The following is a 12,751-nucleotide window of genomic DNA, read 5'->3' as shown; positions in this document are numbered from 1 at the left end:
AGTGAGGTCGCACAAGTCTGTGTCTGTGTGAGCAGGCGAGTTGGTGGCTAAGGTGCACAGGCCATGTGACTGCTGGACCGGATGAGGATTCCCCGATTGCACTTGCTCCACCTGATCTTGACACTCCTTTCCACCAGCTCCTCACCTGTCCTACATTTGGCAAGTTCAGTTTCTTTGCCCAGTCCATCTGGCTTTTCCAAAGTGACACTGTGCACTGTGGTGTGTGGCATGGAAGAGAGAAAAGAAATTGCAGGGTTCACTGTACATTACTTGCCACTAAAGATGAATTTCACTTTTCTGTGAGTACATTTTCTGTGTCATGTAAGATTACTTTAGTTATCCCTGAGGCCATTTTCCTTTCTTACACCCATAGTTTTCCTTATGTTCTGAAGTGGTTATGTAGCTAATTTCTTGCTTCACAAAAGGCTTATCACAGATATATAAGCTGTTGGTTATCGTAACACTTATCTGTATTCACTCTGTGGGGCCACTTTTGCTGTCATTGAGTTTGTTTTCTTATACCCATACTTTTCCTTATATTCTAAACTGATATGTATAAAAGTCACTCACTAGGCTAAATTTTTACTGCACTACAGGAACTGCACAAAATTATCAAAAGTGTGCTATCACAAGGAGACCAATTGGCCTATATATTGCATTATATTATTGAAACTCTTATATGCACTTGTATTGCAAGTTCATTACCTCCGCCAACGAAGTTGGAGGAGATTATGTATTCACCTATGTTTGTCTGTTTGTCCACACGATCTCTCCAAAATTTCTCAGAGAATTTCAATGAAATTTTGTGGAAGTGTGAGCCATGGGCGAAGAGAGAATTAATTAAATTTGGAGGCGGATCCTGATCCGGATCAGGCCCCTCTGTATCCCGCACAATATAAGTTCCCAATGAATTTCAACTAAATTCTGTGAATGGGTGGGCCATGGGCCAAGAAAAATTTTATAAAACTTTGGACGAAACTGGATCCAGAATTGATGGGGGTATGCGCTTTTTGAGTGTTTTCTACTTTTCTCCGTTACCTGGGCTCGTTTACTTATGCTTTTACTTTTCCTTATGTTTTAAAGTCTAATGGTAAAGTCACTTACTTGGTTATGTTTATATTGCACTGAAGGAATTGCACAAAATTATCAATCCTGTGAAGCAGAAGGATATAATTTTTGGCAATGTGCCCAATGTTGTTGTGCTAGATTTAGGCTGTGTGTGTGTGTGTGTGTGTGTGTGTGTGTGTGTGTGTGTGTGTGTGTGTGTGTGTGTGTGTGTGTGTGTGTGTGTGTGTGTGTGCGTTAACTCCTCCAAGGATGGATTTAAATGAAAGTTCCTAGGTGAGTTTGGGGGATTACTGGAAAGATTCTCCATTATGTATAATTATATAATCATGATTTTTAGGGGAGTCAGCCCCCTCGCCAATAATTTTTTTTTTCAGCAGCAGTGAAACAACGACAAATATGACTTTGATATCCTAGAACAAGCTGTACAATAGACGCTCAGCTATAAAAAGTGATATCTGGGAAGCGTGATCACCCTCAGTGGTTCTTGGGGGGTCACAGCCCTCCCCAAAATAATAACTGTCAGGTATTGAAGATAGATCTGATTGAAACTCCTCAGGTTAGTTCGACTGGCTCCCCCGATGATCTTCCACTATATACAGATTTTCAGCCATGATTTTTAGAAAGCCAGCCCCACTCACCAAATTTGAGAGTCTCAGAGACAGAGAAACGAGGGCAGATATGGCTTTGATATCTTAGTGTGTGTTGTACAATGAACTTTCATCTGTAGCTCCAGAGCCTGACCCCCAGCGATTTTGGGGGGTTATCCCCCCCTCCCAAAAATAAGTTATTAGAAATAGGAGAATGTGAGCACATGCATTTAAAAGAAACCGGGATCTATCATAGGTTCTCTCAGTGCACAAGAAGAAACTGCACATTTATTTTATTACAAGCTTACCACACACAAATCCAGTTTGCACATATATTGCTCCCTATTACCATAACACGATACAAAACCACTGTACAGTACAATACTTGCTCTGATAAGTCACTTCCATTTTTCACTCCGACACTTGCTTTATCCCAGATGATACAAAACCAAAGTAAAGTTTTGGCCATAATACTTGTTTTCAGTATCATTGTTTTCCTTATCATTTATAGCTTACGTAAACTTTTCAACAATCTTACTTCAGTAAATGATTATTAGTCCTTGCTTTCATAAACACATAATCTCGGCACTGAGATTTTACTTATTTATCTATACCAATTATTTTTTCCCCATTTTTATGTACAAATTTACACTATGCATGTTACACTTCCCTACACACCTATGAAGTGTCAGGCTGGGGCAACAAGTTGAGATGGTGGTGACATGTAGGCACCGCGAAGGCTATGGGAAGGAAGCCGTGGGGCTTTAAGGGTGGTCAGGGCACGTCACTTTACACCGTGTAGTAACTCCTGCTGTCAGATGTCGTCTCTCCACTCGATAATGACGATACTGTCATCTCTAAAACTCTCCCAAGCGAACTATCATTCACCCCTAAATCCCTGCTCAAGTGGGAGACAGGGCAGGGGTGGAGGTGGCAGGGGCTGGGTGGCTGCTCTCTGTGGCAAACGAATGGGACTATGTGAAATCAGAAATCATAATTCCTGCTCCTCCCGATTCCTGTGAGAGACTGGCAGTGTAGCTCACCCGTCTCTTAAATGGTTACGTCACGAACTGGGCACCACAGAAAATAGGCAGGCTTTCAAACACTCTCTCCTATGTAACGTGTCCTTTTAAATAGAATATATAATATACGGCCACGCTATAACAAGAAGTATTTCATTTATGTAACACTTGACGTCCTATTTTATGTTAACTCTTTGCTAAGATACATTTTTTCTGCTATTTTCATACACTGGTGTGTCTCGCTCACGTTATGTATACACCATATATCGCTGAAACATGTGAAAGGTGAATTCACTACCGAGTACCTGATTGCTTTAGAATTTTTCCTCGACCTTAGACTAACAGTGATATACTCGTACACTATCACCGTGTTGGCGGTAACTCCCAGTGGATCTCTTGGCTTTCAGAAAGATCCACCTTCAATATCTTATTCATGAGGGATCCACCTAGAGGCATCACTATAAGTTTTTTAGCACATTTTGAAGGCGCCACAAATGCTTTTGGAAGCTCCAAGAACACCACAACTGTCTTTGGAGCTCCACAAGGACTACAGTTGTCTTTGGAGTTCCACCAGCACTACAGTTGTCTTTGGAGCTCCACCAGCACTATAGATGGCTTTGGAGCTCCACCAGCACTACAGTTGTCTTTGGAGCTCCACCAGCACTATAGAGGGCTTTGGTAGCTTAGTCAGCACTATGTCTCTGGAAGATCCACCAACATCACTAGCGCATCCCGCATGCCAGGATTTAATTTATGCAAATCATCTTAAATCCTAATTGGCCAGTTTTAGAATCTCTGTTAATGGTTTGCTATCCACCAAACCCTTTTATCTCGGGTAAGAACATGCAGGATGAGCTCTAAAAACATGGTATCCCCACACTGGAGTGTATTCTGTCCTCTCTAGTCCATCACATACGAATATACCCAGTCGTCTTACTGCCTCACTAAGCACGATACAACATGGACGCTGCAGGGAAGCCTACGCACAAATCTCCTACATGTCATTCAGTCACTCCTATAGGCCTTTGCATGTCATCCGGTGCTTGTGAAGTAGTAAATAATAGAAGATGAAAATGTACCAGTGAGTAAGTGAATGAGAATGGTATTAAATGAATCAGCGAATGGGCAAGTGGGTGACCGGGAGGGAAGTGAGTGCGTGAGGGCGAGAGCCGGTGATTGAGGCCGTAAATGGGTAATTAAAGTGAGGCACAACAAACACAGGCCAAATTATTTCACCCCTCCCTCCCTCTGGCTCGGCCGCCCTCCCACACTGCCTACCATTTCCTCCCTTCCAGATGTACGACCAATTACTTTCCTCCCGCCCACTCCCTTCTTCCTTAGTTTCCATTTACTGTATCATTTCTTTCCTGAGCTACTTCCCACTCTCATCTATAGACTCTGATATGTATTTAATCCTCTTGTTTCCCGTTTCTCTCTCTCTCTCTCTTACCTTATATACCTCTTGCAAGTCCTTCTGTTCTCTTGCATTTCTCACACTATCCCTCTCTGTTCTGCTCCCTCCCTCCCTTCCTCCCTCTCTGCTCTCATCCCTCCCCCCTTCCCTTCCTCCCTCTGATATATCTTTATCTCTCCCTTCTTTTCTCGCATTGTTCCCCTCCCTCCCACCCTTTCTGTTTTTTTCCCTGTCTCTCCCTCCCTCCCACTTCACTCTCGCTCTCTCTTCTCTCCTCCTTCCTCTCTCTCTCTCTCTCTCTCTCTCTCTCTCTGTCCTTCCCCACCTCCCTTCACTGCCAATTAAGGGAGAAAACACGATCCATTTCCTCCCCTCATGATTGCAAATTAGAGTAAATGAGGGGAGGGGGGAGACGGGGAGAGAGGGGAAGGAAGGGGAGAGGAGCAGGGGGAGTGGAGGGAGAGAGAGATGGAGATGAAGAGAGATAGGGAGGAGGGGGGGGGAAGCGGACGGATGGAGAGGGAAGGGGGGTGGAAGGCGAAAAACAGCGAGAGGAGACGAAGTAAGGGAGGAGTAGACAGTAGCACCAGTCGAGCAGGGCAGTACTCCCAAGGTGGATGGAAAGCTGATGACAGGGAGAGCTGGAGCCATTTCATCAGCCCTCAGGACTGGTTCCTGACCATCCCCCTTTGCTGAACTTTTTCAGTGTTTCAGTAACACAGAGAGTAGGCCAGCATGCCCTCCAATACAAGTTTCTCTTACTATCATCACTAAACTACATGCACAGTACACACTACACTTACTTTTCAAAATTAAATAAAAGAAAAATGGCGCAAAACAACAATGCCTCGGAGTCCCCAGGGGGGGGGGGACCATAAATGCCCCCACCATCCGCCCCTATCCCGGTAACGACACTCTGAGTTGCCTGGATCCACTGTCTGACTCTCTTCTTCTTCATTTCTGCAACATTCGCGGCCTTTCCTCTAACTCTCTGTCTGTTGAACACCACCTCTCCTCCTCTAAACTTCACCTTCTCTTTCTCACTGAGACTCAGCTGTCAGAGGCAGTACTTCTTTGATTTTCCATGGAATGATTATTGCTTCCATGGCCGTGAGCCATCTGAGTGTGCCTTGCGCATTACGGAGGTTATTCTCTCGGGCATGGAAGCATACATTCCTTTCTCATATCCTTTGACTAACGCAAGAAAGCCTTGGTTTAATCACGCTTGTTCTAATGCTGTCCGCAACAAGGAGAAGGCCTACAAAAGGTACCGGAGCCAACCCACCCCTGAATCACATAATCTTTACGTTTCTGCCCGGAATCGTGCTAAGTCTGTTCTTCGCTCTACTAAAAATAATTTCATCCATACTAAATGCTCTCAACTCTCCAACTCGAATTCTTCCCGCTCCTTCTGGCACCTTGCCAAAAATCTTTCTAACAACTTTACCTCATCCTCCTTCCCTCCTCTTTTCTACTCTGATGGTTCTATAGCTATTTCTTCTACTGATAAAGCAGATCTCTTCGCACAGACTTTCTCCTCCAATTCCACCTTAGACGATTCCGGTGCTGTTCCTCCATCACTTCCCCCCTCTGACTTCCTCATGGCTGACATTAAAATTTCTTCAGTTGATGTATTTTCTGCCATTACTGGCCTCAGTACTAACAAGGCATATGGGCCTGATGGGGTCCCTCCTGTTGTTCTCAAAAACTGTGCTTCTGTGCTTACACCCTGCCTAGGCAAACTATTTCGCCTTTGTCTGTCAACTTGTACCTTTCCTTCTTGCTGGAAGTTTGCTCTCATTCAGCCAGTCCCAAAGAAGGGTGACCACTCCCAACCCTCCAACTTTCGTCCAATTGCTTTAACGTCCTGTATTTCAAAAGTTTTCGAGTCAATTCTTAATAAAAAAATTTTAAGGCATCTTTCCTATCACAACCTTCTTTCCGATCGTCAGTATGGGTTCCGTCAGGGACGCTCCACTGGCGATCTTCTCCTACCTTTCAGACTCCTGGTCATCCTCCTTTCGGGACTTTGGCGAAAGCTTTGCCATTGCACTTGACATCTCAAAGGCTTTCGATCGAGTCTGGCATAAATCTTTAATTTCCAAACTGCCCTCCTACGGTTTTCTATCCTTCTATCTGTACCTTCATCGCTAGCTTCCTTTCTGGTCGTTCTATAGCTGCTGTCGTAGACGGCCATCGTTCTTCTCCTAGATCTATCAACAGTGGTGTTCCTCAGGGCTCTGTCCTATCACCAACTCTCTTCCTTTTATTCATCAATGATCTTCTAAGCTGTACATCTAACCCTATCCACTCATACGCTGATGACTCCACCCTTCACCTTTCCATTCGGTTCCCGCAACGCCCATCTCAACAGTTACTTCAAGAAACAAGGGATGAGGCTATGGCACACCTAATGTCTGACTTGGCTCATATCTCTGACTGGGGTAAAAATAATATGGTTGTCTTTAATGCTTCTAAGACTCAGTTCTTACACCTATCAACCCGACAAAATCTTCCACAGGTATACCCACTAATGTTTAATAATATTCAGATTAATCCTGCATCATCCTTGAACATGCTTGGGGTTTCATTTACTCGGGACTTATCTTGGAAAGATCATATTACATCTCTTGTAAAATCTGCTTCCAAGAGATTGGGTGTGCTAAGCCGACTCCGCTCTTTCTTTACCCCTGCACAATTGTTGACTCTATACAGGGGTTTTATCCGCCCCTGTGTGGAGTACAACTCTCATGTGTGGGGAGGCTCCCCCCATACAGCTCTTCTCAATAGGGTGGAGTCAAAGGCTTTTCGTCTCATTAACTCTCCTCCTCTTACTGACTCCCTTCAACCTCTGTCTCTTCGCCGCACTGTTGCATCTTTATCTCTTTTCTATCGCTACTTTAATGGTCACTGCTCCTCTGAACTGTCTGCTTGCATTCCTCCACCTCTACGACGGGCGTGTAGCACCCGTCTGGCAGCAAACTCTCATCCCTTTTCTGTCCAACTCTCTAATGCAAGAGTTAACCGTTACTCCCAGTCTTTCATTCATGCAACAGGTCAGCTCTGGAACTGTCTCCCTCTGTCTGTATTTCCTCCTGCCTATGATCTCCAGTCTTTCAAACGCAGTGTGTCCAGGCATCTCAAAATGATCGGATCTTGAATTTGGCTCTCTATTGTATTTTGTTTTTCTCTTGGAGGGAACTGTTACTGCGGGCTCATGGCCTTTGGTTCCTTCTTCCTCGCATAAAAAAAAAAAAAAAAAAAAAAAAAAACCTTCTCTGTATCCTCCTACTTTCTCTATACTCATTTCAAAGCCAAAGGTGGAATGTTGCTTATATGTACGCGACGACCTATATTGCTCTCGTGTTCCTGAACTTGAGTCTTCTGAATTCTCTACTCTCTGGCTTCTGCCCTCCTGTCATTCTCTGACTAAATATATCTGCGCTGTTTACTTATCTCCTAATTCTACTGACCATCAAAAATTCTTCAACTATCTTACTTCTACAATGGAACACATTCTATCCATTTCTCCTTTCTCTGAAATCTCCATTTTAGGAGATTTCAATGTTCACCATCACCTTTGGCTCTCCTCTCCTTTCACTGATCCACTTGGTGAACAGGCCTACACCTTTCCTATCCTTAATGACCTAGAGCAGCTTGTTTAGCACCCTACCCGTATCCTTGACCGCCTTGGAGAGAGCTCCAACATACTTGACCTCTTCCTTACAAGTAATCCTTCTGCTTACACTGTTAATCTTTTCTCTCCGTTGGGCTCCTCCGATCATAACCTTGTTACTTTAACCTGTCCTTTTGGTCTGGTAAGGCCTGTGGGCCCTCCAAAGAAACGTCGTCTGTGGTACTTTGGAGCTGCGGATTGGGAGGCCCTCAGGCAGTACTTCTTTGATTTTCCATGGAATGATTATTGCTTCCATGGAGGGGAGCCATCTGAGTGTGCCTTGTGCATTGCGGAGGTTATTCTTTTGGGCATGGAAGCATACATTCCTTTCTCATATCCTCTGACAAATGAGAGAAAGCCTTGGTTTAATCACTTTTGTTCTAATGCTGTCCGCAACAAGGAGATGGCCTATAAAAGGTAACGGAGCCAACCCACCACCAAATCACATCTTTTCTATGTTTCTGTCCGGTATCGTGATAAGTCTGTTCTTCGCTCTGCAAAAAATAATTTCATCCGTTCTCAACTCTCCAACTCGAATTCTTCCCGCTCCTTCTGGCACCTTGCCAAAAATCTTTCGAACAACTTTACCTCATCATCCTTCCCTCCTCTGTTCTACTCTGATGACCTTGTAGCTATTTCTTCTACTCATAAAGCAGATCTCTTCGCTCAGGCCTTCTCCTCCAATTCCACCTTAGATGATTCCGGTGCTGTTCCTCCATCACTTCCCCCCTCTGACATCCTCATGGCTGGCATTAAAATTTCTTCAGCTGATGTATTTTCTGCCATCACTGGCCTCAATAATAAAAAGGCATATGGGCCTGATGGGGTCCCTCCTGTTGTTCTCAAGAACTTTGCTTCTGTGCTTACACCCTGACTAGGTAAACTCTTTCTCCTTTGTCTGTCAACTTGTACCTTTCCTTCTTGCTGGAAGTTTGCTCTCATTTAGCCGAACCCAAAGAAGGGTGACCTTTCCCAGCCCTCTAACTATCGTCCAATTGCTTTAACATCCTGTGTTTCAAAAGTTTTCGGGTCCATTCTTAACAGAAAAATTTTAAAGCATCTTCCCTATTACAACCCTTTTTCTGATCATCAGTATGGGTTCCGTCAGGGACGCTCCACTGGCAGTCTTCTCACCTACCTTTCAGACTCCTGGTCATCCTCCTTTTGGGACTTTGGTGAAAGCTTTGCCATTACACTTGACATCTCAAAGGCTTTCGATCGAGTCTGGCATATATCTTTAATTTCCAGACTGTCCTCTTACGGTTTCTATCCTTCTATCCTTCATCTCTAGCTTTCTTTCTGTTGTAGACGGCCATCGTTCTTCTCCTAGATCTATTAACAGTGGTGTTCCTCAGGGCTCTGTCCGATCACCAACCCTCTTCCTTTTATTCATCAATGATCTTCTAAGCTGTATATCTAATCCTGTCCACTCATACGCAGATGATTCCACCCTTTACCTTTCCATTTGGTTCCTGCAACGTCCATCTCAGCAGTTACTTCAATAAACAAGGGATGAGGCTATGGCACACCTAATATCTGACTTGGCTCGTATCTCTAACTGGGGTAAAAATAATCTTGTTGTTTTTAATGCATCAAAGACTCAGTTTTTACACCTATCAACCCGTCAGAATCTTCCACAGGAATACCCGCTAATGTTTAATAATATCCAGGTCAATCCTGCATCATCCTTGAACATGCTTGGGGTTTCATTCACACGGGACTTATCTTGGAAGGATCATCTTACAGCTCTTGTGAAATCTGCTTCCAAGAGACTGGGTGTGTTTAGCCGACTCCGTGCCCTCTTTACTCCTGCACAGTTGTTGACTTTATACAGGAGTTTTATTCGCCCCTGTTTAGATTACAACTCTCATGTGTGGGAAGGCTCCCCACATACAGCTCTTCTCAATAGGGTGGAGTCAAAGGCTATTCGTCTCATCAACTCTTCTCCTCTTATTGGCTCCCTTCAACCTGGGTCTGTTCGCCGCGCTGTTGCCTCTTTATCTGTTTTCTATCGCTACTTCAATGGTCACTGCTCCTCTGAACTGTCTGCTTGCATCCCTCCACCTCTACGACGGGCGCGTAGCACCCGTCTAGCAACAAACTCTCATCCCTTTTCTGTCCAACTCTCTAATGCAAGAGTTAACCGTTACTCTCTGTCCTTCATTTATGCAACAGGTCAACTCTGGAACTGTTTCCCTCTGTCTGTATTTCCTACTTCCTATGATCTCCCGTCTTTCAAACGCAGTGTGTCCAGGCATCTCAAAATGACTGGATCTTTAATTTGGCTCTCTTTTGTACTGTTTTTGTTTCTTTCTTGGAAGGAACGTTCATGCGGGCTCAGCCTTTGGTTCTTTCTTCCTCGCATAAATAAAAAAGAGGGAAAGAGGGTAGGGGAGGGAGGGAGGGAGGCGAAAGGTTGAGAGAGGGGGAGAGAAAAAGGAGGAGAGGAGATGTAGGTGAAAAGGTGAGCGGGGAAGAGGGGAAAGGGGAGGGAGGGAGGTGAAAGGGGAGGGAGGGAGGTGAAAGGGGAAGGAGAGAAAAGCGGAGGAGTTGGAAGAGTTAATGTAGTAAATGAAGATGGGAAAAAGGGAAAGGGAAGGAAGGGAGATGGAAATGTACTGAAAGGTTGGTGGAAATGCGGTGTGTGTGTGTGTGTGTGTGTGTGTGTGTGTGTGTGTGTGTGTGTGTGTGTGTGTGTGTGTGTGTGTGTGTCTGTGTGTGTGTGTGTGTGTGTGTGTGTGTGTGTGTGTGTGTGTGTGTGTGTGTGTGTGTGAGAGAGAGAGAGAGAGAGAGAGAGAGAGAGAGAGGGGGGGTAAAGAGGGAAAAAAGAGAAAATGGAAGGGAGAGGTGGAGTTATTCCTCTCCCATGTTGTCTCTTCTCCCTCTTTTTATTACTTTTTCCTCCTTCTCTCACTCTCTCTCTCTCTCTCTCTCTCTCTCTCTCTCTCTCTCTCTCTCTCTCTCTCTCTCTCTCTCTCTCTCTCTCTCTCGTTTACCACTACACAAGTTAATATGCATGTAGCAGGAGGGAAAGGTATGAAGGGACGAAACAAGGAAGGAAGAAGAAGGAAAGGAAGAGATCCAGGAATGAAGGCTGGAAGGGAGGAAGGAAGGAAGGAAGGAAGGAAGGGAGGAAGGAGGGAAGGAGAAACAGAGCCATGGAGGGAGGAAGAATGGAAGGAGGGAGGAGGGAGAAAGAGAGCCAGTTAGAGAGGAAGGAAGGAAGGAAGAAACGCAGGATGAAGCAATCAAGAAAGCATGGGAGAATGGAATGAATGAAGACAGGATGAATGGAAGGAGGAAAGAGTAAAAGAAATGGAGTGAAAAAAAGAGGACAAGGATGAAGAAAGAAGGGAAGGCAGGACGAAGAGAACAAGAAAACCAAGGGAAGAGGTGGTAAATGAATGAATGAATGATGAGAGGAAGGAAGGCAAGAAGGAAGGAAGTAACGCAAGAGGAAAGGAATAAAAAATGAAGCAAGGTTAGAGAAAAAATGAAAAGAGGGGAATGGAAGGTGGAAGGAAAGAAGGAGGGAGACAATGAGGGAGGGAGGAAGCGAATCAAGGACAGAGGAAGGAATGCAGGAGGAAGTATGAGAAGCAAAAGGGAATGAAAGAGAGCCGGAGAGGGGAGACGGAAGAAGATAGAAGAGAAAGCAAAGAATCGCGAGGGAGGAAGGAGGGAAGGAGTGAAGAGGGAAAGAGGGAGTGAGGTAATCAAGACGGTAGGGCATCGTGGTGGAAGGAAGAGAGGGAAGGAAGTGAATTAGGAGGAACGCAAGATAAACTGTCTCAGCCGTTCCTGAGATGTTTTGTTTCGGAGAGAGAGAGAGAGAGAGAGAGAGAGAGAGAGAGAGAGAGAGAGAGAGAGAGAGAGAGAGAAATGAAGGTATGTGGGGCGCCAAAAAAAAAAAAAAAAATGAAAGCTGGGGGAAGAGGGTGAAGAGGGATGACGATAAAAAGAAAGGAAGCTGCAATAACATAAACTCCGATTTTAGAGAGACAGTTGTGTTCCACCACTGACAACCACCACCACACTGAATACACCACCACACTGAATACACCACACTGAATACACCACCACACTGAATACACCACACTGAATACACCACACTGAATTCACCACCACACTGAATACACCACCACACTGAATACACCACCACACTAAATACACCACCACACTAAATACACCACCACACTGATACACCACCACACTGATACACCACCACACTGATACACCACCACACTGATACACCACCACACTGATACACCACCACACTGATACACCACCACACTGATACACCACCACAATCAACTCAGTACAAAGAAGAAGGCGGGAGGGGAGGGGGTCAAGAGATGAGTATGAGTCAACATAAAGAAAGGGATAAGCCCACGAGAGGGGACAGCATAAGAGTGAAGAGGCCAGCATAGAAGGAAAGGGCAGCATAAGAGGGGAAGGGCCATCATAAGAGGGGAGAGGAAGCATAAAAGATGGGGGCAGCAGAGAAGGTGAGGGGCAGCACGAGAGGGGAAGGAGCATCATATGAGGGGAATGGCAGTATAACAGTGGAGGGGCAGCATCAAAGTGAAGGGGCAGCATAAGGGGGGGCAGCATAAGGGGGGAGGGGGCATCAAGAGAAGGGACTGACAGTATAAGAGGGGAATGGCAGCATAGGAGAAGGGGCATCATAAGAGGGGAATGGCAATATAAGAGGGGAGTGGCAGTATAAGGTGGAGGCAGCACCAGGAGGTCACCACAAAAGACCTGCAGGTAATAACAGTAAGGCCAGCTGAGCACAAAATCTCCCTGTCCTCATCACAGCCGCATGTCACGTGGGGTGGCCTCAGCTGGCACGTTTGTCTTCCCTGCTGCCCCCACCCCCTCTCTCCCTCTCTCTCTCCCTCTCTGATGACATTTATGATTTAAGTTTACCAGGAATTAGTGAGGCACTTAACCTCCGTCCACGAGGTACATGTTTTACCCT

At 45.2% G+C, this 12,751-nt stretch overlaps 1 protein-coding gene across 1 annotated transcript in view; it reads right to left on the bottom strand.

The window, feature by feature from the left end:
* LOC145406411 (uncharacterized) overlaps positions 1–12,751 on the bottom strand; it is a gene marked incomplete at its 5' end in the record, with an annotated part of 93,386 nt that overhangs the window by 67,388 nt on the left and 13,247 nt on the right. The window contains 2 exons of the mRNA XM_080277569.1: positions 10,458–10,576; positions 11,600–11,649. Of these exons, the coding sequence (XP_080133695.1) occupies positions 10,458–10,576; positions 11,600–11,649 (169 nt within the window). The remainder of the gene's footprint in view (positions 1–10,457; positions 10,577–11,599; positions 11,650–12,751) is intronic.

Source organism: Coenobita brevimanus, chromosome 70 (genome assembly GCF_032717465.1).
Source record: "Coenobita brevimanus isolate Jiangsu-jjx chromosome 70, ASM3271746v2, whole genome shotgun sequence".
Classification (NCBI taxonomy): domain Eukaryota; kingdom Metazoa; phylum Arthropoda; class Malacostraca; order Decapoda; family Coenobitidae; genus Coenobita; species Coenobita brevimanus.
This window is presented reverse-complemented; position numbering and strand designations above follow the sequence as displayed.